A 21,267-nucleotide genomic window follows, 5' to 3' on the forward strand; every position below is an offset into this window, starting at 1 on the left:
AGAGATGGGAGGATGGACCGAGCCCACCAGGCCCCCTCCGGTAACCCCAGTTCCTCGCTCCCCCTCTTGGGAGGGACCACCTTTTCTCCACTGTCATTTCTAGTGCTGGCCTGCGTCTGGCCCATGGGGGGACCTCAGTAAGGGTTCGCTGAGCCACTGAGATTCTGAATCTCCATCCCGTCCCCTCCCCAGATCTGGCCTTTTGAGAAAGTGGGTTAGGTCTCCTGGGAGACGGAGTCCCCAGGGCCTGGCGAGCACAGAGGACATGCTCAGGGCTCCATCCAGGGCCTTGGTGACCGGGAGTTACAGGGCGCCCAGCACCGAGTCAGGAAGAGCAGTTCGGCGTCTGTAGCTGGGACACCCTACCTCCTACCTCAGCACAGCCTGCGGCGTCTCGGGCTGGGACGATCCTTGGCCACTTACAAGGGCTGACAGCGGGGACGTGAACTTGAGAGAGAAGCAGAGCAGCTTTGCGAGGAGCCAGACCCAGCCACGCTCTCTGCAGCCTGTGGGCCGGAAGCGTGTGACCCCCGGCGTCCCGGGGGCCCCTGCAGCAAATTGCCACAAAGTTGATGGTTTAAAACAACAGAAATGTAGTATCTCCCCGTTCTGGAGGCCAGATGCCCCAAATCGGGGCTGATTGGGCTGACACGGGGCTGAGGTCATGGTGCAGGCAGGGCGGGTCCCTCTAGAGGTTCCGGGTCAGCATCAGGCCCTGCCTCTTGTGGTTTCTGGTAACTTCAGGGCCCCTGGGCCAGTGGCCGTGTCCCCCCCATCTCTGCCTCTGGGGTCACACTGCTGCCTCCTCTTCTGTCTGTCACTTCCACGTGCCCCATCTTCTCAATCCCTTGTGACCACGCTGACAGCCCGCCTGGGTAACCCAGGGTGCTCTCCCACCCCGAGATCCCTGACGCAACCACACTTGCCACATCTTGGCCACTGAGGACGACAGGCGCAGGCTCTGGGGATCAGAATGGGGACACTGTGGGGGTCCATGATCGACGCAACCCTGCAGGGTGTGCCCAGAAGGGGAGAAGCTGAGGCACAGAGCAGCCTGGCATCGTACCCTCACCTGGAGTTAAAGTCTGAGCTCCCAGGCCGACTTCTCTGCTGTGCTAACTCTGCCCAGTGGGCAGAGGCCCAGCACAGACAGGGCCAGCTCTGCCTCCAACCCTCCTGGTGTTGAATGGAGCCCTGCCCGCTCCTGGCCCCCTGGCCCCTCTGTCCTGGCCCTCTCCGGCGGCGCCTGCGTGGGAGGCCCCGGCTGCATGACGGGGGCATCTGGCCACAGGTTGAGGACCCTGCCTGTTCTCTCCCCGAGCTTGGTCTCCCCCCAGCACAGGCTCGGCAGCCCCCAGCCCTGGAGCCTGTAAATCCACACGCCCACGGGGAACAGCTGGGTCCCAGGCACATGTCCTGTGGACTTAACCCTTTCCAGGCCTGCTGACCGCTCCCTGGGCCTGAGCTCCAGCTCGTGAGCGCGGTGCTGGCCACGGCCCCAGGACTGTGTGTGGAGGGTCTGCCGGAACCCGGGCAGGGTCTGGCCAGGTCGGGTGAGCGCCTGCCGTGACTGGCAGGGGCAGGAAGGAGACAGTCAGGGGCACATATGCCTGCCTCCTCTTCGGTCACCACTAGCACCCCAGAGTCCCCAAAGTCTCTGTTCCGAAGTGAACTACACCAGGCTCTGGGGTGCACCTCGGACCCGCCCCAGCCCCGGGCCGGCCGCTGAAAGGGGCTCGGTGGACTGAGTGCTCTCCTCACCAGACTCCGGGGGTGTAGGGGCCGGAACCTTGTCTGCCTTTGGCGGATCGTAAATTCCCTACAAATGACCCAAAGGGTGAAGGACGCTGACCTTGCCAGCTGCCCGGAGCGATTCTCATTCCCTCCCTCGCTCTCCCGACTGGATGCACTTGGGAAAGTTATGATGGGCTGAGGGGCGTGAGAAGGAGCTGGGGGGAAGGGGAGGCTGGCCATCAGCCCTTCATGCTCCCTGCTGTGTGGCCTGGGGGGCCGGTTCAGGGGCCTCGTGGCTGCTGTCTTATTTGATCTCACCCACAACCCTCCCACTCAGCGGGTAAAGACACTGAGAACCAGAGACGGCTAGTCACTAGTTCGGCATCACCCAGCGATTGTGCGGCGTTGGAGCCAGAGTGAGAGCTGGGCTGGGGCTGCGGGGCGGGCAGGAGGGCACTTTGCCCCTGCCCTGGGTGACTGAGGGGGTGGCTGGGCACTCCGCTTGGGCCACTGTATGAATTGTCAGTAGTCACTCACTAAGGACAGACAGCAAAGGAACCGGGACAGGATGGAAGCTGTGAGGATGGGAACAGGGTGGGAACAGAGGTTTTCGGAGGGGACGGGGCACAGGCATCAGGCTAGCAGGTGTTGGCCGCTGCAGCAGGAGGGAGGTGAGGAGTCTGCACACTGCGGGGTGCGCCACGCGGTGAGCCCCCCGCTGGCCTGGCCCGAGTGGACCCGGGGGGCCCCTCCCCCAAGCTGCAGCAGAGGACAGTAGTGCTCGGAGAGAGGCTCCTCCTGGGGACAGGACGGGTGGTGCCAGCCTGCCCAGCGGGACAAGGCGCCCTTGTGCCTCCGCCTCAGATCCTGCTCCACCCTCCCCGGCTGGGGGTGGTCGGAAGTTCAGACCCTGGGGTGGGAGGAGCCCCAGCGCCCACTGCAGGCCGTGGATGGGGCCTGGAGGTCTCAGGGAGCGTAGGGGGAGCTGGGGAGCAAGGTGGGGGGTCTGGGGCCTGGAGGAGGCAGGGTGGGTGGCGCCCAGGTGTTCGGCTCGGAGCCGAAGGGGACAGAGGGGCCGAGGCCCCAGGATTCTTCTCATTTGACCCTCAAGCCCGGGGGAGGCAGACACGGGAGGGTGGTACTTCCATTTTATAGATGAGAAAGCAGAGGTTCAAAGAGGCGCCGCCTCACCCAAGGCCGCCCAGGGAGGAGGAGGGAGCGGGGTGTACAGCGCTCTGGGAATGAGGTTGGCGGGGGCGCGAGGAGTTTATTCAGGGCCCAGTGCACTCTGAGCAGCGGGTGTCCGGTCCCTTCTGGAGCTGCCCCCCAGCCATCGCCCACGTGTTCCGTCCACTTCCACCGACGCCCCCACCCCTCATCCCCGGGCAGGCCTCTAGGGGCCCAGGCCAGTCCTGCAGAGCTCCAGGACAGAGGCACAGGTCGCGGCCCGCAGCCCGACTCTCCTCAGCTTCTCCTTGAAATTCCACACACCCTGGGCCTTGAGCGCTTCCTGCGAACAATTTGTCTTTCATGTGCGTTTGCATCAATCACCCCATTGTTCAGCCGCCTCTCCCTGGACCGCGGGGCTCCCAGTGCGTGGCGCAGCGCGGCGGGGCTGTGCGCGCCCCCTGGTGGCCGGTCCGCACCATGCACCGCGGTGCCCCGCTGAGCTGGTGACCAGCACCCTCTAATGTCCTCTTCTAGGCGACGTCCGGACCCCGTCCTGGTCCCAGGGCCCCTGGGTGGGGTGGGAAAGCGGTCCTGGGAGGCGGTCAGGCTGGAAATAATTCTCACTTAGAGTTTTGAAAGCATTTTTTTTCCATTAAAAGGTACTTTCTCTTTTACAGCGGTGTTAGGCTTACAGAAAGATTTCACAGAAAGATTCCTGAATGCTGTCCTCACTCACCCACACTTTCTCCTATTGTCCGGCAGGTTATGATGAATGAATGGGTATTGATACATCGTTGCTGTCTGTTACGTCCTGGGTGCCAGTGCAGCCACGGATTGGGTGTGACCCTCTTCTCTCCACCCCCGAGTGTCAGGTGTCTGCAGTGCCAGAGCCGAGTGCTGGCTGAGCCCTGTCCCCTGGGTTTTGGAAGGTGTGGGTTTATTTATTTACGTTTTGATGACTTCCTAAGTTCTCTAACCTCTAGCTAGTACACTATTGCACCTCCTGGGTGATCCTTCCTGACCTAGTTTGCATGTTTTTTTTGTTTGTTTGTTTTTGTTTTTGCAGGGGGGCAGGGACTTTCTGGAAGATTTCTTCAACTTTGTCGACAGCCCTTCTACTGAACGTTTCATTGTTGCTATCATAGTCCTAATTTCCAAGAGTTATTTTTATTTCCTGAATGTTCCTTTTCCTTTTTACACAGTTTTCTCTTCCCATTTCCTAGACAAAATCACTTCTCTCTCTCCTTATTAATCATAGTTTTGGTTTTAAGTTTTGTTCTGTTCTTTCTTTGCACTGTTTGCAGCTCCAGGTTGCTTTTTAACCTGCTTGTATTAGTTGTCTTCCGAGTCGGAGGTTTTCCTCAATTATCTGGTTCAGTGACACACCAATGTCCCCAGCATAGTCCTCCACACTGTCGAGCAAACTGCCTGCGGTCCCCCGCGCCCACGCTTCTCCCTGCCACCGCGTCCCCGCTCAGCCTGTCCTCTGGGCCTGAGATGCCCTTTCTCCCTGGATGCCTGGAAAACTCAGATCCTTCCTGAAAACCCAGCTTGGGGCTCACCCCCTTCCGTGACAGCCACTGTGAGTTCCTCCTGAGCCAATTTATTGCACCTTCTCAGTACGCAAACACACATGTTATTGCGTGTGTGACATGTGTGAGGAGCATGCCCATGGGGACAGCCCAGCAGGAGAGGAAGGCTGCCTTCTGCCCACTTTGGTCTGACTCATGCAGAATTCACATTTATCATGGAGGGGGAGGGTAGAGGAGCCCTTCCCCCTAGGCTGAGCCTCCTCAATCCTGGGATGTGATTGCACACCGGGGTGCAGGGCTGGTGAGAATGAGCATCCTTTTGTCTCTGGCTGTGAAATGACCTGGCTTGGTGGCCACACAGGCACTCTGGGGACCTCAGCGTCCTCAGCGTAAACAGTAGGAGTGCTCCTGGTTAGTTCACACCTTCAGCCTTTTGTCTCTGGAGCTGAGAGAAGGTCTACTTACTCCCAGCACCCACCGCCCTCCAGTGCGCCTCCTGCTCCTCAGCATCACCCACTGGCCCAGAGTGGCAGGGCTGCAGCGCCCCCGGCCTGCAAGAAGGACCCATGAGTCCTTGGAGATGGCTGTGCACACAGCTGGTCCAGGGACCCCTCCCACGTGTGTCCTTGAATGCACTTCCGAGGGTGTCTGAGCCCCTGGAACAGGCACGTGTGAAAACTTATGAATTTCCAAGTGTGTGTGAATGCACTGGGGTTCCCAAGTTTTCAAAGGAAGTTCTACCCCCACCCTGACCGCCCCCGCAGAGGAACCACTTCGATGCTCAGGGGAAGGGCGAGCGGCACTTTAAGAAAGATAAACACTTTCACAGTTTATGAAACATGGAGGTTACAGGAACTGCATTGTGAAACAGTTGCATCAGATAAGCTGTGTTTGTTGCTCTCCAAGCTTTGGGTCTGGAACTGACTCAGGTCACCTGGTGTCCATCAGGACCATGAGCCACGGAGGCTCAGCCAGTGACCGGATGGGGGCCTGGGACTGAAAAACTTGGGTGGACGTGGGCAGGGGTGGGGTGGAGAGAAGGGACACCCTCAGACTGGCAGCCACTCCTGATGCTCACACACGCCCGATCTCAGGTCCAGAGTGGGTAGGGCACAGGGAAGTCACGTTTACATTCTATCACATGTGCGTGAGCACACAGGCACGCACACAGCGCGCTCACGCACTTGCTCCCTCTGGTGGCGATGAGCAGAACTTCACCTCCGGCTCTGGGAACATGCCCGTAGACCCAGGGTTTCTGGCTCGAAGACCCACGTTCTGGCCGGGACTGAAAGGCCCAGACTGAACCGGGCGGTTCCTTAGGAAAACGTCCCTAACTTGTTATTCGAGGGACGTTTTATGAGACCAGGGGGCCACACCGTGCCCCGGGCCTCTACGGCGGCCAATCCTGCACTCAGTATCTTGGAGGGTTCTGGACTGACTCCCCTCACTGTCGCCAGGGACAGAATCAAAGCTCAGACTCCTTTTTTCTTGACCATTTTTGTTTGTTACTTTCTTTTAGAGATAAAAATAAGTGATCAGGATAATAACAATAATAATCTACTTAAAAGAGACCTTTGTAGGTCATAGCTGCCAATAGTTACCATATTAGATAGTAAACTTAAAATTTTTTAAAATATTGATTAATTCCCTTCATAATTAGAACCATAAGCCTATCTCACATGGGAACATAAATAAAATAGTTTTATAAATATAACATTATAAATAAGGTAAACATGAATAAATATAAATAAAGCAATTCTTATCAAGAAAAATTTTAACAGTAAAATTACAAAATAAAAATGCTAAGAAGACAATGGAACTATTTCACAGTTTTACAAATCTGTTCCCCATCTGGCTTACCAGAAGGCAGCGGGATTCCTGTCTCTCCTCTGGAGTCCTCTGTGCTGAGATGTAGTGGTTGAAGCTCCTTGAAAGCATCCAGCCTCACCCAGACACGCGGCCGGCAAGGAGAGGAGGGTTTTAATGGACTACTCAGAGACCTGTGGGTCTTCTTCTTGGGTTACTGTTTCAAAACTCAACAGTGGGAGTTTCTTAAAGGGTTAGCTACAGCGTGGAATCTGGAACTTTCTCAAGAATGTTTTCTTTCCTTTTTTTTTATTAGAAATTTTATTTATTTATGTTTAGAGACAGGGGAAGGGAGGGAGAAAGAGAGGGAGAGAAACTCCTGTGAGTGAGAGAAACGTGGATTGGTCACCTCAGCCAGGGACCTGGTCCGCAACCCAGGCATGTGCCCTGACCCACAATCGGACTGGCGACCTTTCACTCTGTGGGGTGACGCCCGAATCACGGAGCCGCCCGGCCAGGGCACAGGGAAGTTTTCGTTCCCTTCTGTGAAACCCCGGTGGTACCCTGGCATTTGAGCTGACCGCCACCCCGCGCGATTTTCCCACATGAGGCGTGTCCCGAGTTACACGGGCCTTCCAGATGCTCCCACGCTCCCTAGGCCACACAGTGACCGGTGACCCCACGGCCTTTAACCCCCAACCCCCATCCGACTGGAAAAGGCTGCACGTTTGGGAAGCCGTAGCCCTCCCAGCGGCAGATCCACAGTTTCCAAGGTTCACTTTTCCCTTCTCAGCGGGGATTTCTACAATTGGCCACCAACACGCTCAGCAGTTTTCCTCGGAACAAAGGCCCACTTTGGCCATGTTTGAGAAAATATCTACCAACGCTCAAGACTGCCACCTGTCATTTTCCAGTCATTCTTTCAAATAAACACGACACGCTGGAAACACCGACTGGGAGCTCGGTGTTCCGTCACACCGGGCGCAGCCCCCACGGGCTCAGAGCACGCCGACCACCTTGTTTCTGCTTCACTGGGGCGGTCCCCTGTGGGTGTGTGTGTGGCGGGAGGGCCCGGTGACCGCCCTACACCACGGCCACCAGCTGTGGCTGGAGGACAAATCCCTCCACCCCCCACCCCTCCGACGCCCCTCAGGTTCTCACCTCTCCTGCAGGCGGCTCGTGTGACGGACAAGGGGAGGAGAGGTGGGTGCGGGCTGTGACCCGTGTTTGGCTGGGGAGGGGGACACACGCAAGGAGATGATTCCTATTTCCTGCGCAGAGAGGCGGAGGCAGCCCCCCTGCCTGCTGTGTGGAGAGGGCGGGGACCCCCAGAAACCCTGCTCTGGGAAGGAGGGGCGGTGTTTGGGGGAGGTCATCTCATCTGGGCTGCTGTCTTGACGGAACTTCACTAGAATCTCTGATGGAGAAGGTCCCTCCCTGGCCCATGCCTCCCCGGAGCTCCTGTGGACAGCCAGGGAGTGGGGACAGGAGAGTGTGGTGCGTGCGGAGGTCTGGGGTGTGGAGAGGACACGGGGTGGGGGGGTCGGGCAGGGAGGCCGGTGCTCACCAGGCACCACGCCGGGCCCTCTGTGTGCATTGGCACCTGCGTGCCCCGACATTCCCAGCTCAGCTTGGACACGGGTGGCAGCGGTGGTCACGGCTCAGGGTGACCTGAGGGGCTGAGTCTGACACCAACAAAGGCCCAGTGGCCCACCTGTTGTTTCCATGTGCGTCTGAGCACATTGCTGGAGGGGACAGCGGTCCATGGCCAATGTGAAGGTCAGCTCTTGGCTGTGACTGCCCTCCCTGGGGGTGGCTGCTGCCTGGATGCTCTCGGCTCCAAGGACCCAAGCAAGATGGCTCCCCCGCAGCCCTGTCCCTGTGCCCTTAGCCGCAGGCTCCCCAACCTCGTTTCAGGACCCAGGGGACAGTGAGGATCCCTCCTGAACCCCGAGACGCAGCCCTCGCAGTGCTGTGAGCCGGCTCGCTCCTGGTTTCTTGGGCACTCCTTCACTCAATGAGCACTTCCTGAGCACCTACTATGTGCCAAGCACCTTGCCAGGTGCTGAGGACAGAAACATGAAAAAGACAAGGAGGAAATCGATGATGTCAACACGGAGGTTACGTACAGGGAAGGGACACACGGGGGCAGCCAGGTGTAGTCAGGGCAGGCTTCTTGGAGGAGTCGGTGCTCCATGGAGACCTGGGGGAGGGTAGCAGGCAGCTCGTCTGGGGGCAGAGAAGGACTGTCTGAGGAGCCTCCTGTGCGCCCCAAACTCAGGGGCACTGGGAGGATGTCCCGGGCGTGTGTGGCGGCTGGAGAACAACCCGCGTTTCATCCTGCGGTCGCTCATGGAGAAATGGGGCAGTGACCAGACCCCATGTTCATTCCTGGACCATGGTTCTGGCAGCAGTGGGGTACTGGGGAGCCTGCAAAGAACGCAGCGCCCTGGGCAGAGACGGCAGACGGGCAGGTTGGGGGCCCGGCATGAGGTGTCGGGCAAAACTGGGCACTGAGCAGAGCAAGGGATTGAGGGAGGGGCCTCAGAGATCTGGGTTGGCCCGAGGACAGTGGCCGTGCCTTCTTCTGGGATGTGGCAGGAGAAGCGGTCGTGGGGGCCAGGGTGGGACCCATGGGTGGGGGCCGCAGGCACCTGAGCCACCATGTGGAACGGGCGGCTGTGCTCACGAGGATGCTGGGGGTGGCCTGGGCCCCTAGGACAGCCAGGATCCTGGGTCCTCTGACTCACCCTCCGCGCACAGCCCCAGGATGACGTTGTCCCTCTGACAAAGAAGAAAACAATGCCTGGCCCTCCCCGTCGGCAGCGTGGGAAGGAGCAGTGTACCTGGACAGTGAAGGGCTGCATCTCAGGGCCCAGGGCTGTCCCCAGGCCCGGGCGCAGGTGAGGGCGGGGCTGTCAGATCCGGCTGCAGGAGCAATTGAATGCAGGGCTGTGGAGCTCTCCCCGTCTGGAGCTCGGAGGGAGGGGTGGTAAGCGGGGGGCTGGGTTGTTGGTGCCCAACTCCAGGGCCCTGTTGAGGGGCGGTGCAGGGTGAGGTCAAGTTCACCCAAAGGGTGTGTCTTTTCCTAATTGATTTACCTGCCCTGGTTCTCAGAGTGGGGCACCCAGAAGAACAGCATCACCTGAGAACTTGTTAGAAATGCAAATTTCCGGGCTCCACCCAAGACCTGCGGAGCCAGGTACTCTGGGTGGGGCCCAGAGCCTGCGTTACTCAGGTTACTCAGCCCTCGGGGCTCTGGCGCATCCGACTGGCTGAAAACCACAGGCTCGCAGGGGCCTGCCCTGCCTGGAGCCACGCAGAGTCCTGGGGTGGGGGTGGGGGTGGACAGAGAGCAGGAGCCCCTCACCTGCCCCCAAACAGCTTCTCAGCGGAAACGGAAAATGTGCCCCTGAGAGAGGGGACAATACCCCTGGACCCAGGGAGTGTCTCCAGCAGAGGGTGTGGTGGCTGGAGAGACGGGTGGAGTCTGGGGTGGAGACTGGGGAGGTGGTGGCTCCCTAGGCCTGGAAGGAAGAGTGGGGGGCGGGCAGAAGGGAGGGAGGACCGTTCCCACTGTGGAAACCTGTGGGCTCCAAGGAGCAGGGCAGAACCCCAGTGTTTGGGCTGGGAGGCACCGCTAGGCGGGTGCAGGGGTGGAGGTTTGGGGAGCTGGGAGCTGGGAGCTGGCAGGGTAGACCTGGGGCGGGACCTGGGAGGAGACCACCTCACTGGGAGACAGGGAGCTGGGCTCCCATCCCAGACTTGCTGATTGCTCCTGTGTTCTAGGGTGGGGTGCAGCCTGGTTTGCTAGGTCCTTCTCCACTTCTGTGCCCCCCACCCCACCCCAGCTCTACAGGATCAGTCCTATACCCCATTTGCTTATGATGGGATTTCTGGAGAAGCAGCCTGGTTTGCAGGGACCTGCCGAGACCTGGCCCCAGGCTCTCAGGTGTGAAGGCTCAGCTGGCAGTGCGGTGGGGGCTGGGGGTGGCCCTCAGACTGGACTGATGGGACAAGGTGGGCAGGGCAGAGCTGAAGGGCGGGCAGCTCCAGGCAAAAGTGAGGCTACAGGGTTGGGGTGGGTGTGGGAGGAAGTTGCGGGGGCGGGGGGGGGGGGGGGAGGGAGGTGGCTTTGACCAGGCCCGCCCTCCCTCTTCTCCCGCTCCAGCTGGCCCTTCGAGCTGCCACTCATTCACCCCTGGCCCCACCCAGGCCGCCTCCTCCCGGTTCTCAGCCTGAAAATGACACTAACACCCTCTGTTTACACAGCCAAACCGATGGCAGTGAGCTTCGCAGAGAATCAGTCACTCAAAGCATCACGCAGAGTTTTGGTGTCACAATGAGTTTGAGGTTCATTCCAAGGTCCCAGGGGAGGCTGCTGCGCTGGCTGAAATCCCACCAGCGGCTGGCGGAGCCTGTGCTCTGGGCCAGGTGTCCAGGGCTGCTTAGGCCCCGCCAGCCCCTTAGCTGTGGGCCCTGAGGGGGGTTGCTTAGCCATCCTGAGCCTGTTTCCTCCTTCCCAGAACATGGTTAAGAACAGTACCTGCCTCCGGGGGACGCTGGCGAGCGAACCTCTGTCAGGGGTTCCCCGCAGGCACTGGGGGGGTCCTTCCTCAGCTCCTAGCTGCCTGCTGGCTGGGCCCGCGGGCTGCCTGGGTCACAGGTGGTGGGGGGGGCTCCAGAGGGCTCAGCTGGGAACGTCACTCCAGCCAGTGTGGTGTGAGTGTCCCTGGGCTGTGTCTCCCACGCCCCAGGCCCGAGCGGTGAGCCCCTTTGTGGCACAGAATTGAGGGGCGAGGACGTTGGGCCTCCACCCAGAACTCAGCCACAGGAAACCTGGCTCTGGAGCAGTGGGGGAGGGGGCTTCAGTTGGAGGTGCAGGAGGCGGCAGAGGGGGCTGAGGCCACTGTCTCTGAGGCCATGGCCCCAGCAGGACTGGAGCCTGGAAGACAGATGCTGCTGAGTCTGGTCACTGGCTAATTTGGGCTCCTCGCTTCCCACCCAGTGCCAGGCAGCAGGGCTGACAGGTGCGGGCCGCAGAGGGATGGGGCCCTGACTCCACACCCACGGCCTTACCAGGCTCAGCTTCCCTGGCTAGACACTTGCTTCCCTGCCCGTGGCCTCCCACGTCCTGGGAGGGGACTCTGGACTGGGGACAGGGACTCTGCCCCCACTCTGCCCCAGCAGCGCCTGGGCAGGAACTGCACCCGAGACCCCCAGAGTCTGCGATTCCCCGCACGGAGGGGCTCCTGTTCACCCCAGGTTCCGGGCGCGTCTGACCGCCTACTGTTCATGTGTCAGTCAGTCTGCTCTGTCCGTCTTTCCTTCTCGAGAAGCAGGCTGACCCATGCAGAGAATTCAGTTTTTGTGTGCGTATTCCTGTGTTACAAGAAAGCTCTTGTCCAACTCATAGACGTCATCATAACCAATACCACGAACACCTGTGGTCTCAGCCCAGCCCCCCGATTCCTTCTCTGACCCCAGCTGCCCTCTGGCTCCTCCTGGCTTGGGAGTCCCACGTGGTCCCCCCCAGCTGGCCCAGCTCCCAGGACAGCCGGACCCTGTCCTCCCTCCCAGGCAGCCGTCCAGCAGAGGCTTCCCCGAGCAGACCTGCCAGAGCCTCAGAGTCGCCGTGGCTGGGCCTCCCACTGACCACTCCCTGGGCACTGTGAGTGCCTCTCCCTACACACCGTCCCTCAGCGCTCCCCCACAATGAGGCCCTGGTGGAGTTCCCTAATGTCCAGCGGCCGGCCAGGCCGCTCCCGGGCCTCCAGGAGGGGCCAGTGTCCCGCTTGTCCTGGCCCAGCCTGGGTCCAGCTCGGGTGAGGCCCGACAATAATAGCCGCAGGATCAACATAGTGGGCATTGTCTTTCCCTGACTATTGGGTGGTTATCATGTGTCATCCAACACCCTAAAAATACCCTGCAAACAGGTGCAGACCTGTGCAAGTGTGGCTGGACAAAGGGCAGCGGGAGAGGGGACACATCTCACCGAGGCCCTTTTCCTTTCCCGTGACAGAGGTATTGTTCATGGAGACAGTCCCAGCCCCCAGCCCCCAGCCCTGTGGTGCCAGGATTCTGGTGCCTCCACCTGGTCCCATCGCTGCCCCAGCCCCCGCGGGTCAGCCTGGCCATTCTCACCCCCCCATGTGTCTGCAGCCCCAGACCTGCTGTGTGTGTGTGGTGTTGGTCGGGGGGACGTGAGGGTGGGAGGGGGCGGTGGGAGGGCCAGCAGGCCTGTTCTATTTTTACCGGCCAGTCTCTGTGGGCCGCAGCCCTCAAAGCCTCCCCTCCGAGCTGCCCCACAGTCTGCCCTCCACTTTGGGACAAGCCAGCCCAGCTCCCGGACCCACGCTGCCCCAGGTGAGTGTCTGCAGTCCTGGGCCTCAGACCCCACACCTGGGCGGGACATCAGAGACGGAGGGCTCAGAGGTGGAGAAGGACTGACATGCTGACTCAGCAGGGTCTTGGGGGGAGCAGCCCCCTGAACCCACTTACAGGGACTCGTCCAGAGGAGGGCCCCGTCCACCAGGAGGGACGGACCCAGAGTAGAGCTCCTCCCCAGTGGCTCCAGGAGTCCAGGGCACAGCGGAGTTGGCTTGTCTTTACCGAGGGCATCCATCCCAGCAGGTCCCGGGAGGGAGAGGGCGTCTCCGGGAGGGGCGGCCGTGGGGACAGAGTGGGGGGTGCTGGCCCCATGTGGAAGTTCAGGAGGCGCCCGGTGGGCACTGACAGTGACCAGTGCCTGCAGCAGAGAGGAAAGGGGGCCTGGAGAGAGGGACCCAGGGGCCCGGAAGACTGGAGCCAGGTGCCCTGAGCGAGGACACCCCTCCTTTGCCCCTTTGTCTCTGTCTCTGAGGGATGGCTGAGCTCCCCGTGCCCGCCCGTCCACACAGCGGGACAAGAGCAGGTGAGGGCAGACTGCCCAGCCCTGGGCGGTAGGGGCAGGTGGCTCTGGCATCGGGGCTGCAGCCTGAGAGTCTGCACTCAGGGCACCTTCCCTGGAGCTGCGCATCTGGGGGCGGGCCAGGCCCTCTGTCCACCATGGGGGCTGAAGGCGGCAACTGTGCCAGGTTGGGAGACAGCCCCTCCCAGTCCTGAGATGAGTCTTAAGGAGCAACACCTGTTAATGGCCAGTCATGACGGACCAGATGCCCCTGAACTGGGTCCAAGGACAGGGGTGGGGACCAGGAGGGAGAGCAGCAGACTCACTTGAAATGCGAGTCCCTGATTCCAGCTGTGCAAGCACACCAGTCCTTCCCCAACACACACAGCCACGTACACACACACTTGCCCACTGGGTCCCACAGTCTCAGTCCCACCCCCGGGGCCTCAGGGGGTTGTGAGCCCGGCTCTGAGTCCCACTCCCCTCCCCCCCGCCTGTGGGTGTCCCGATTATCTCCTGTGGGCCACTGTGGGGGGCAAGGAATGCTGGCCTCCCACCTCCCATTGGCTGCTGTCTGCATGCTGACTCCTTATCGGGCCCCTGCCTGTCTTCCACAGGACCTGTCAGGGGGTCCTGTCTGCTGGGAGTCACAGCCCAGGCTGGGGACCCTGGCCTGGCATTTGTCAGGGGGCGGGCCCTGGAGCTTGGCAGAAGTCCGGGACTGGAGGGGGCTGGGCAGGTGGGCCCCACACTGGTGAGAGGGGCCCTCTGCACAGGCGGGAGCCCGGCCAGGTGCCCACTGAGGGGAAGGCGCATCCCGGGAAGGAGAGGGTAGAGGCACTGCCGAGACCTGGCACACGGACTGGAGTTCTGGGAGGGCTGGCTGCAGGGATAGACCGGCCTTGGGTGGCTCTGCCGCAGTGAGAGATTCCTTTAGGACTTCCTCAGTGTCTCTGGAGGAGCAGAGTCCCAGAACCAACAGCTGGAGATGAAATCTAATTTCAGCCAAACATCTTGGGAATGTAGGGATGGACTGGTGCCCACCCATCCCCCTGTGCAGAGGGTGACAGCTGAGACTCCGGGGTCACTCCCCTCCCCCAGGGTCAACTCCCACCCCTACCCCCATGCCAAGCAGAGGCAGAGCTGGGGCCAGAGGGTCCCAGATGGGAGGGACTCAGGAGTCGTGGTCCAGCCTCCCCCATGCGATGGGGAGATGCTTCAGGGGCACAAGGGAAAGGAGAGTCTCCAGGCAGAGATGGGAGCCACTTGGCTGGTGTCCTCTGGATGGTGCCCTCCCTGCTCCAAGCCAGCTCCTTGGGCCAAATCCAAAACCTGGGCCGGAGCTCCTCACCCTGGACACACTGGCCCTTCCCTTCCCTCCCTGCCCCAGTCAGGGCTACTGGCCTGCCTGCACGCCACTGCCCCCAGCTGGCCCCTCTCTCCCCTGGCCTTTTGCACAACCCCACCCCTCTAGGGGTCAGGCCTGAACTGGAAGGCCCCTCGGCAGCCTCAAGGACCCCTACTCAGCCCGGTCACCCACCTGTCAGGTTAAAGGGAGCCCAGCATCCACTGGTGAGGGGCTTCTCACTGTCCGCCCAGCTGGTGGTCCCCTGGAAGACCCTGTGCTCCCATGGTGACCCCTGCGACCAGAGCCGTCCACTCTCAAGGATGGATTATTTGAGCTACAAGGAACATTCGGGTCAAACAAGGGTCAAGAGCTAAGTGTGAAGTGGAAATCGACTTCTCCAGCCCCTGGTTTTGCAGGGAGGCCCACTGGCCTGGGGCCAGTCAGCGCGAAGACCAGGGGAGACACAGGTCCGCCCGCCTCCCGCCAGCTCAGACTCCACCAGGGCCTCCTCTCGGCCCCTGCCCGGGTGCAGCCCCACTCGGTCGGGGTGACCCCCGGCACAACTACACTGTGAGGAGCGGGAATGGCCCCCTGCAGAGACGCACAGGCTTCACCCCGTCCCACCCACTGCAATCCATTCTGCCTGGGCGTTTCTTCCTGGGGTCTGGCTCTCGCTCCCTGCCTGGTTGGGGCGCTGGGCTGTGAGTCCCCCCACTAATGAGTCCTCCACGCCCCCAGGTGCTGCCCCGCCGCCACCATGCCGGAAGTGTAAGTACGCCCACCCCGCTCGGGCTCTGCAGGCTCCCCACTCCCAGCGGGATTCACCCCCAGACTTGGGCTTCATCAGCTCCCCCCCGAGTCCGGTCCCCAGAAGGCTGGATCCTAAAACGGAAGCAGTCCTCAGTGCCGGGGTGCCCCGTGTCCCCCAATTCCTCCGGGCCTTCGAGCAGGACTCAAGTGCTCAGGCTGCCTGGGGAAGACCTTCCCGGCCTGTTCCAGCGTCTGTCCGTCTGCTCCGATCCAATCAATCACATGCACCAGTAGATGGATGATGCTGGGGCCCTACCTGCCAGCCCAGGAGTGAAGCTTCTCGCTGCCAGGCCCCCAGTCCGGGCTTCCCTGACCTTCCACCCCACCCCCCTGGCATGGGAAGCCCCGTCCAGCAAGCCCCGAGGGGACCCTGGACTGGTCCCCTCCCTGAGGGCGGGGCCTTCCCGGGCCCCGATGTCACCTCACCTCTGTGCATGAGCTGCCCACCCGTGGATGCGGCTGCGGGAATAACGTGCCCTCTCTGCCTTCTGCTCTTTCCCTGGTCCTTCTGTGACGGATGCCTGAAGCGAGGTGAGTCAGTGTGGGTAGCTCTGTCTGGGTTAAGACTCAGGATGGTGGAGGTGGGTGGGCATTGGGGGACAGGAGGGCGAGCTTGGGTCACGACCCGGGGCAGGAGGCGGTGCTCAGTGGCTTAGCAAATTCCCAGAATAGAATCTGTGGGTATAGATTTTGGACCACGGGCTTCTCAGGGTCTGGGGAAGGGTACCCAGTGAACAGGGTCACAGGAAGGTGACCCTGGGGCTGTGAGGGCAGCAGAGCTGGCTGTGACTCAGCACCCTCTCCTTGCCCTGCACCCTCACCAGCACTGAACCCAGGTGACCCACTCTGAGAGCCTGTCCCGCCCAGGTATCGGGCATTAGCATCCAGAGCGCCTCTCTGGGGCTGTTCGCTGTGATAACTCTGCATGCAGTTGGGGTGCTCAGCGTCCTCGTCTGCAGATGAGCAAGGCGGTGCCCCCAGAGGCCACGTGCCCCCAGTGCCTGGCAGGTGACCAGCCCCAGCAGAGCCAGATCCCAGCCAGGGCTCGGCCTCTGGGCCCAGGGAGCTGCCACCATCGCCCTCTCTGACTCTGGGAGTTCTGGCCCAGTCACAGTGAGGGGCTTTGAAGGGACCCTCAGGCCAGGATTCTGGGGATGACAGTCACCCTGGCCTGGCCAGGGTGTTTGGTTCTGCAGCCTCAGCCTCACCTGTCCTCCCCTTCTCACCTGCAGAGAAAATCCAAGATCTCTGCCTCCCGCAAACTCCTGCTGAAGGTGAGCTTGCAGCCAGGTTCTGAGGTGGTCCCCTGGGTCTGTGGGTCCTGAGAGGTAGCAGTGAGCAGCAGCAGGGTGGGAGGCCAGGGTGGCAGGCCATGACGGGGCCGAGGGACTGGCTCCATTTAGGTAAGAGTTCCTCTTAGGAGGCTGTGGGCAGGGTGGACAGAAGCGGGCAGAAGGAGCCTAGGAGGAAAATCAGGCCTGGGGACCCCGATGGTGTGTGGTCCCCAGGGTGTCTGTCCTCACACGGCCCACTCACACACTGCCACACTCAGCTGTCCTGTCCTGGTCCCAGGCTCCCAGGGTGTGAGAACAGGGAGCCCGCACAGCCCACTGAGACCAGAGCCAGCCCAGCTGGGGGTCCACCTTCCCCTCAGGCCTGGTGGTGGGGAGGAGCCGGGGCCCGGCCCTGGCTGACCAGCCCCGTCCTGCCCAGAGCCTGATGCTGGCCAAGGCCAAGGAGTGCTGGGACCAGGAGCAGGAGGAGCGAGAGGCAGAGAAGTCCCGCTACCTGGCGGAGCGTGTCCCCACCCTGCAGACCCGTGGCCTGTCCCTCAGTGCCCTGCAGGTGAGCTTGGCAGCTGGGGGTGGAGCTGGGGAGAGTCCAGGGACCAGGTGGCAGGCTTCTCACCTCACAGGGCTCCCAGCTCTGCAATCTAGGAGCAGCTTTTACTGGTTCAATTCCCGGATCGTGGTGGGGTTAGAGCCCGTTGGTCGTACCAGCCGCGGGAACAGAGGCTTCCCAGCTGGGCGGAGTCCGTGCCCCGTGCGGACGGGGTGGACAGAGGCGGGCAGATGTGGATGATGCGGGTGGTGTTGCAGGGGGAGGTGGCAGGACTTCGGGAGCCCCACTTCTCCAAGACATATGGTCCTCCCCTCCAGAGGGGGCTTTCATGTTGGCCACACACCGGTCACTGTTGAATACCAGCAGCTGCAGAGAAAGACATGGAGGGACACGTGACCCACCGTCACCCCCAGTGGTGGCATCTCTAGTCACTTTTATTTTATCACTTTTATTTGCTACATAGCTCTCAAACTTTGCCCGGTAAGCCTCTGTTACTTTCACCATAAGAAAATGTTTTCCGGGAAACAGGCCTCGGCAGAACGGAAGACACAGGCTTCCTCGCTGGGCCGTCCACATCACCAACCTCAGAGAGAAGGGGCTCCTGTCGGGATCCCTGGCCCAGCAGAGGGGCTGGGGCTCCTGGGGCACTAGTTAGGGAGGCAGGAGACTCCTGTCCCCCACTTCCTGTGCCCCCACTCACCCTGCTCTTCCAGGACCTGTGCCGGGAGCTGCACGCCAAGGCAGAGACAGTGGACGAGGAGAGGTACGACATCGAGGCCAAGTGCGTGCACAACAACAGGGAGGTGAGCCTTTGGGGACCAGCGGGCGGTGTGGGTGTGCAGATGTGCAGCTGTGGAACGAGTCCCGCCACTTCTGCATGGTCTGGGCGGCCGCTCAGCAGGACTCGGTGGGCCCCTGAGCCCTTCACATGGGCCCTACGGGGCTGGAGCCGGCAGAGATGGAGGGCACAGAGGTCCTCCTGAGGTCAAGCGCTCCTGCATCTGACACAGAGGCCCCTCTCACTCACCACGGGGATGCAGGTGCTGGTGAATGACTTCCTACCTGTGGGATCGGCCTTCCTGTGCCTTTGTCCCTCCCTCACACCTGCGGACCAGTCTGGTGCTGTTCTGGGCACCCCAGGGGGGCACTGAAGGCCAGAGGGGCCTGGATCACACATACCACGGCTCCTGCCCCCTTGACCATCCCCAGCTGCTCAGGGCACGGGCCACGCAGAGCGGGACAGGGAGGTCCCAGGGCCACTGCCTGCTTCTCCGTCCCAGTGACATCTGTGGGTCTGCCAACTCCCCAGCCGTCACACCCTGGAAAGTCCTCCAGGGTGAGGACCTGGGGTTAATCCGTCCTGCGAGACTGAGGCTGGGCGGGGAGGATGAGCTCGGCAGAGGGGCTCAGGAGGCTGCACTGTCTCTGAGCAGGGTGCTGCACTGTTCACGGCCCCCGAGGCAGGGAGGCCAGGCGGCCTCGTCTGTCCCTTTACTCAATGTTCACCTATTGACGAACACGCGGCTGTTCGCAGAGGGAGGGTGCGTCTGCATGTTCCGGGGCGTCTGGAATATCTGGGGTGCAGCTCTTGCCCAGTGGTGGCCCCCTCCAGTGAGCGCTGACCCCTCACCCTCTGCAGATTAAGAACCTGAAGCTGACTGTGCTGGACCAATGCGGGAAGTTCAAGCGTCCAGCCCTGCGCAGGGTCCGCGTCTCCGCCGACGCCATGCTGCGTGCGCTGCTGGGCTCCAAGCACAACGTGTCCATGGACCTGAGGGCCAACCTGAAGTCCGTGAAGAAGGAGGACTCCGAGAAGGTGAGGCCTCCCCCACAGGGCCTGGCAGGCAGGATGCTGATGCAGGGAAAAGGAGCCCAACTAGCAGGGCCAGGCTTCTCAGAAGAGGCGGCCTTGGGCTGCTGAGTGGGAGCAGTGGGGGGAGTGGGGCCTGGAGGTGAGGCTGGGCTGTGGGTCCTGGGTGGGCACAGGCCTGTGAGCCCCGGTCCCCTGTGGAGGGTCAGCGAGGAGAGGCCGGCGCGTCTCTGAGCGTGGGGTCTGCCCACAGGAGCGGCCTGTGGAGGTGGGAGACTGGAGGAAGAACGTGGAGGCCATGTCCGGCATGGAGGGCCGGAAGAAGATGTTTGATGCTGCCAAGGCCCCGGCCCCCCAGTAGAGGTAGCTGCAGACCCGTTCCCTCTTGTCGGGACCACCAGGGTTGGAGGGTGACAAGGACCCAGGACGAGGCTGGCAGGGCGCCTGGCCCAGTGCAGGGCGAGGAGCATAAGGACCGGATCCACCTGGCGCCACTGAAGGGAACCTGGGGTGGGGCCGGCCCTCCAGGGGGCTCTGAGCCAGGGCCCTTGGGCTCCAACTTTCAGGGAGTCTGAGCTCCGGGGAGTCTGCAAGGGGTCCTGCACCCCAGGTCCTGCCCAAAGTGGGGTGGGGCTCCGTGTGGAGAGGACAGACTCCCGCCCTCTGGGGAAACTGGACAGAGCAGCAAATGAGGCCCCAGGAGATGCTCTGGGAGGCAGGCTGGGCCAGGGAGCGGGGCTGTGGGAGGTGTAGGAGGGGTCAGAGGTGAAGGTTAAGGACAGCAGGGGTGTGAACACCCATTAGGGGAGATGGCTGCCCTGGAGGCGGCAGCCAGGGAGCAGGGAGCCCCGCATGGAGCCTCAGAGAGGGGCTTGGAGGGGCCCTGGACCCCTGAATGGAGGCTGTGGGGGGGCCGCTGTGGGCAGTGGCTGGGGTGCTGAACCCCAGGGCCTCGGGCATGGCAGGCAAGACAGGCACCCAGCAGGTGCACACAGGTCCCCGGGACTGATGGCCGACTCTCCCCCCACAGGCCACGGCTGCACTGGCTCTGGACCCCTGCAAGGTCCTTCTTCCTCTGCATGTCTCTCCACCTCCACCGGCCCCCCCGCACCCCCTCCTCCTCCAGCCTGAGTGACATTTCTGTCCCCTGGAATTGGCACCAGTGGACACAGCCTGGTGCCCCTCCGTCCTCGCTGCTCTGACCTGCAGAGTGGCCACAGGCTCGGTGGCCTCTCCATTAAAAGCCCAGTGTTGCCAGCGTCTCGGGGAGTCTGTGGCCAGAGGGTTTGGTGACCCCACTGCCTCTGTCCCGGCCAGCGAGCAGCCTGGTCAGCATGAGGGCTAAGGGGTCAGCGGGGTGGCCAAGGGCCCCTGGGACCCTGTGCCCTGTCCCGGTGGGCTCCCACAGCACACCTGCCCCACTGGGCGCACAGTTCACCCCACCCTGACTGGAAACAGCCCCGGCCCCCCCTCCCCTTACCCTCTGACTCCAGCCACCCAGCGGGGCCCGGGCACCCAGAGCCCACGCGGCCTGAGTCCACCGCCCCTTCCTCTGCAACAGGACACCTTCCCCGCTGCTGCTGGACATTCCAGGCTGTCCTGGGTGGAGCCATCACGGGGCTCTCAGCCCCACTGCCCAGTCCTTCAGGCACAGGGCAGGTGCCCAGGTGGCCACCAGGTGGCGCCTTTCCCAGGGCTTCCTCACCTGCATCCTCCCTGGTCCCAGTTATCTCCTCCAGGATCCTGGATGGTCCCGGCCCCGCCCCTGGGGTGGGCCATCCTAGTCTGTCCTCTGCGTCAGGGCCTTCCTCTACCTCCCTGACATCTGGGCCCAAAGCCCAGCGAGGACGCCAGCTTTGGGGGGGATGTGGGACGGGGGCAGTCCACCCCCCCACCCCCCCCACAGTGCGTGTCCTGGAGATGCTGAACTCAGCCCTCAGAGCAAGTGTCTGGCCCCTGACCTGGGCCCCTTGGCCTTCTGCTCCCAGGGTAGGAGGAGCCCCTGCCACCACCGCGTGTCCCCATCCTGCCCTCTACCCTCTGCCCTCTGCCCCCTGCCCCCAGCATATTGTCTGCCATAAATGCCAGGAGCCGGGTGCAAAGTGCAGGGCCAGCTACTCGCCGGGGTAGGGTCTGGCACCCAGGGGTGCTCAGTGCCAGCCAGCGAGGGACCAGCGGTGGCACACGTCAGGGGAGGCAGCGATGTGCCTGGGTCTCTGCTGCAAACAGCTCAGTGGGCACAAAGGCAGACAGGCGTGCAGAGACGCTGTCCCTACCACACCCAGTGGCCGTGCTCGAGGGGACACACACACACACTCACAGGCAT

At 62.0% G+C, this 21,267-nt stretch overlaps 2 protein-coding genes and 3 long non-coding RNA genes across 5 annotated transcripts in view; 4 read left to right on the forward strand and 1 right to left on the reverse strand.

Moving 5' to 3' along the window:
- The window catches only part of TNNT2 (troponin T2, cardiac type), an 89,882-nt gene that overhangs the window by 31,885 nt on the left and 36,730 nt on the right, over window positions 1–21,267 (forward strand). The window lies entirely within an intron of this gene.
- On the forward strand, window positions 9,047–10,251 carry LOC123478254 (uncharacterized). The gene is made up of 3 exons (XR_006653416.2): window positions 9,047–9,145; window positions 9,360–9,444; window positions 10,094–10,251. It is a non-coding gene; the product is annotated as an uncharacterized lncRNA (long non-coding RNA).
- LOC123478253 (uncharacterized) lies at window positions 10,619–16,732 on the reverse strand. The gene is made up of 5 exons (XR_006653414.2): window positions 16,516–16,732; window positions 15,716–15,810; window positions 14,672–14,813; window positions 12,744–12,990; window positions 10,619–11,624 (listed from the first exon to the last, which is right to left on the reverse strand). It is a non-coding gene; the product is annotated as an uncharacterized lncRNA (long non-coding RNA).
- Window positions 12,179–15,269, forward strand: LOC139440335 (uncharacterized). The gene is made up of 3 exons (XR_011650499.1): window positions 12,179–12,266; window positions 12,505–12,608; window positions 15,218–15,269. It is a non-coding gene; the product is annotated as an uncharacterized lncRNA (long non-coding RNA).
- Window positions 16,355–20,191, forward strand: LOC112318873 (troponin I, slow skeletal muscle-like). The gene is made up of 6 exons (XM_045184571.2): window positions 16,355–16,563; window positions 17,003–17,134; window positions 17,845–17,934; window positions 18,771–18,947; window positions 19,195–19,304; window positions 19,972–20,191. The coding sequence occupies exons 1-5, from the start codon at window positions 16,444–16,446 to the stop codon at window positions 19,300–19,302; spliced, it is 627 nt and encodes a 208-aa protein (XP_045040506.2). The 5' UTR covers window positions 16,355–16,443; the 3' UTR covers window positions 19,303–19,304; window positions 19,972–20,191.

The sequence above is a fragment of the Desmodus rotundus genome, chromosome 10 (genome assembly GCF_022682495.2).
Source record: "Desmodus rotundus isolate HL8 chromosome 10, HLdesRot8A.1, whole genome shotgun sequence".
NCBI classification, from domain to species: domain Eukaryota; kingdom Metazoa; phylum Chordata; class Mammalia; order Chiroptera; family Phyllostomidae; genus Desmodus; species Desmodus rotundus.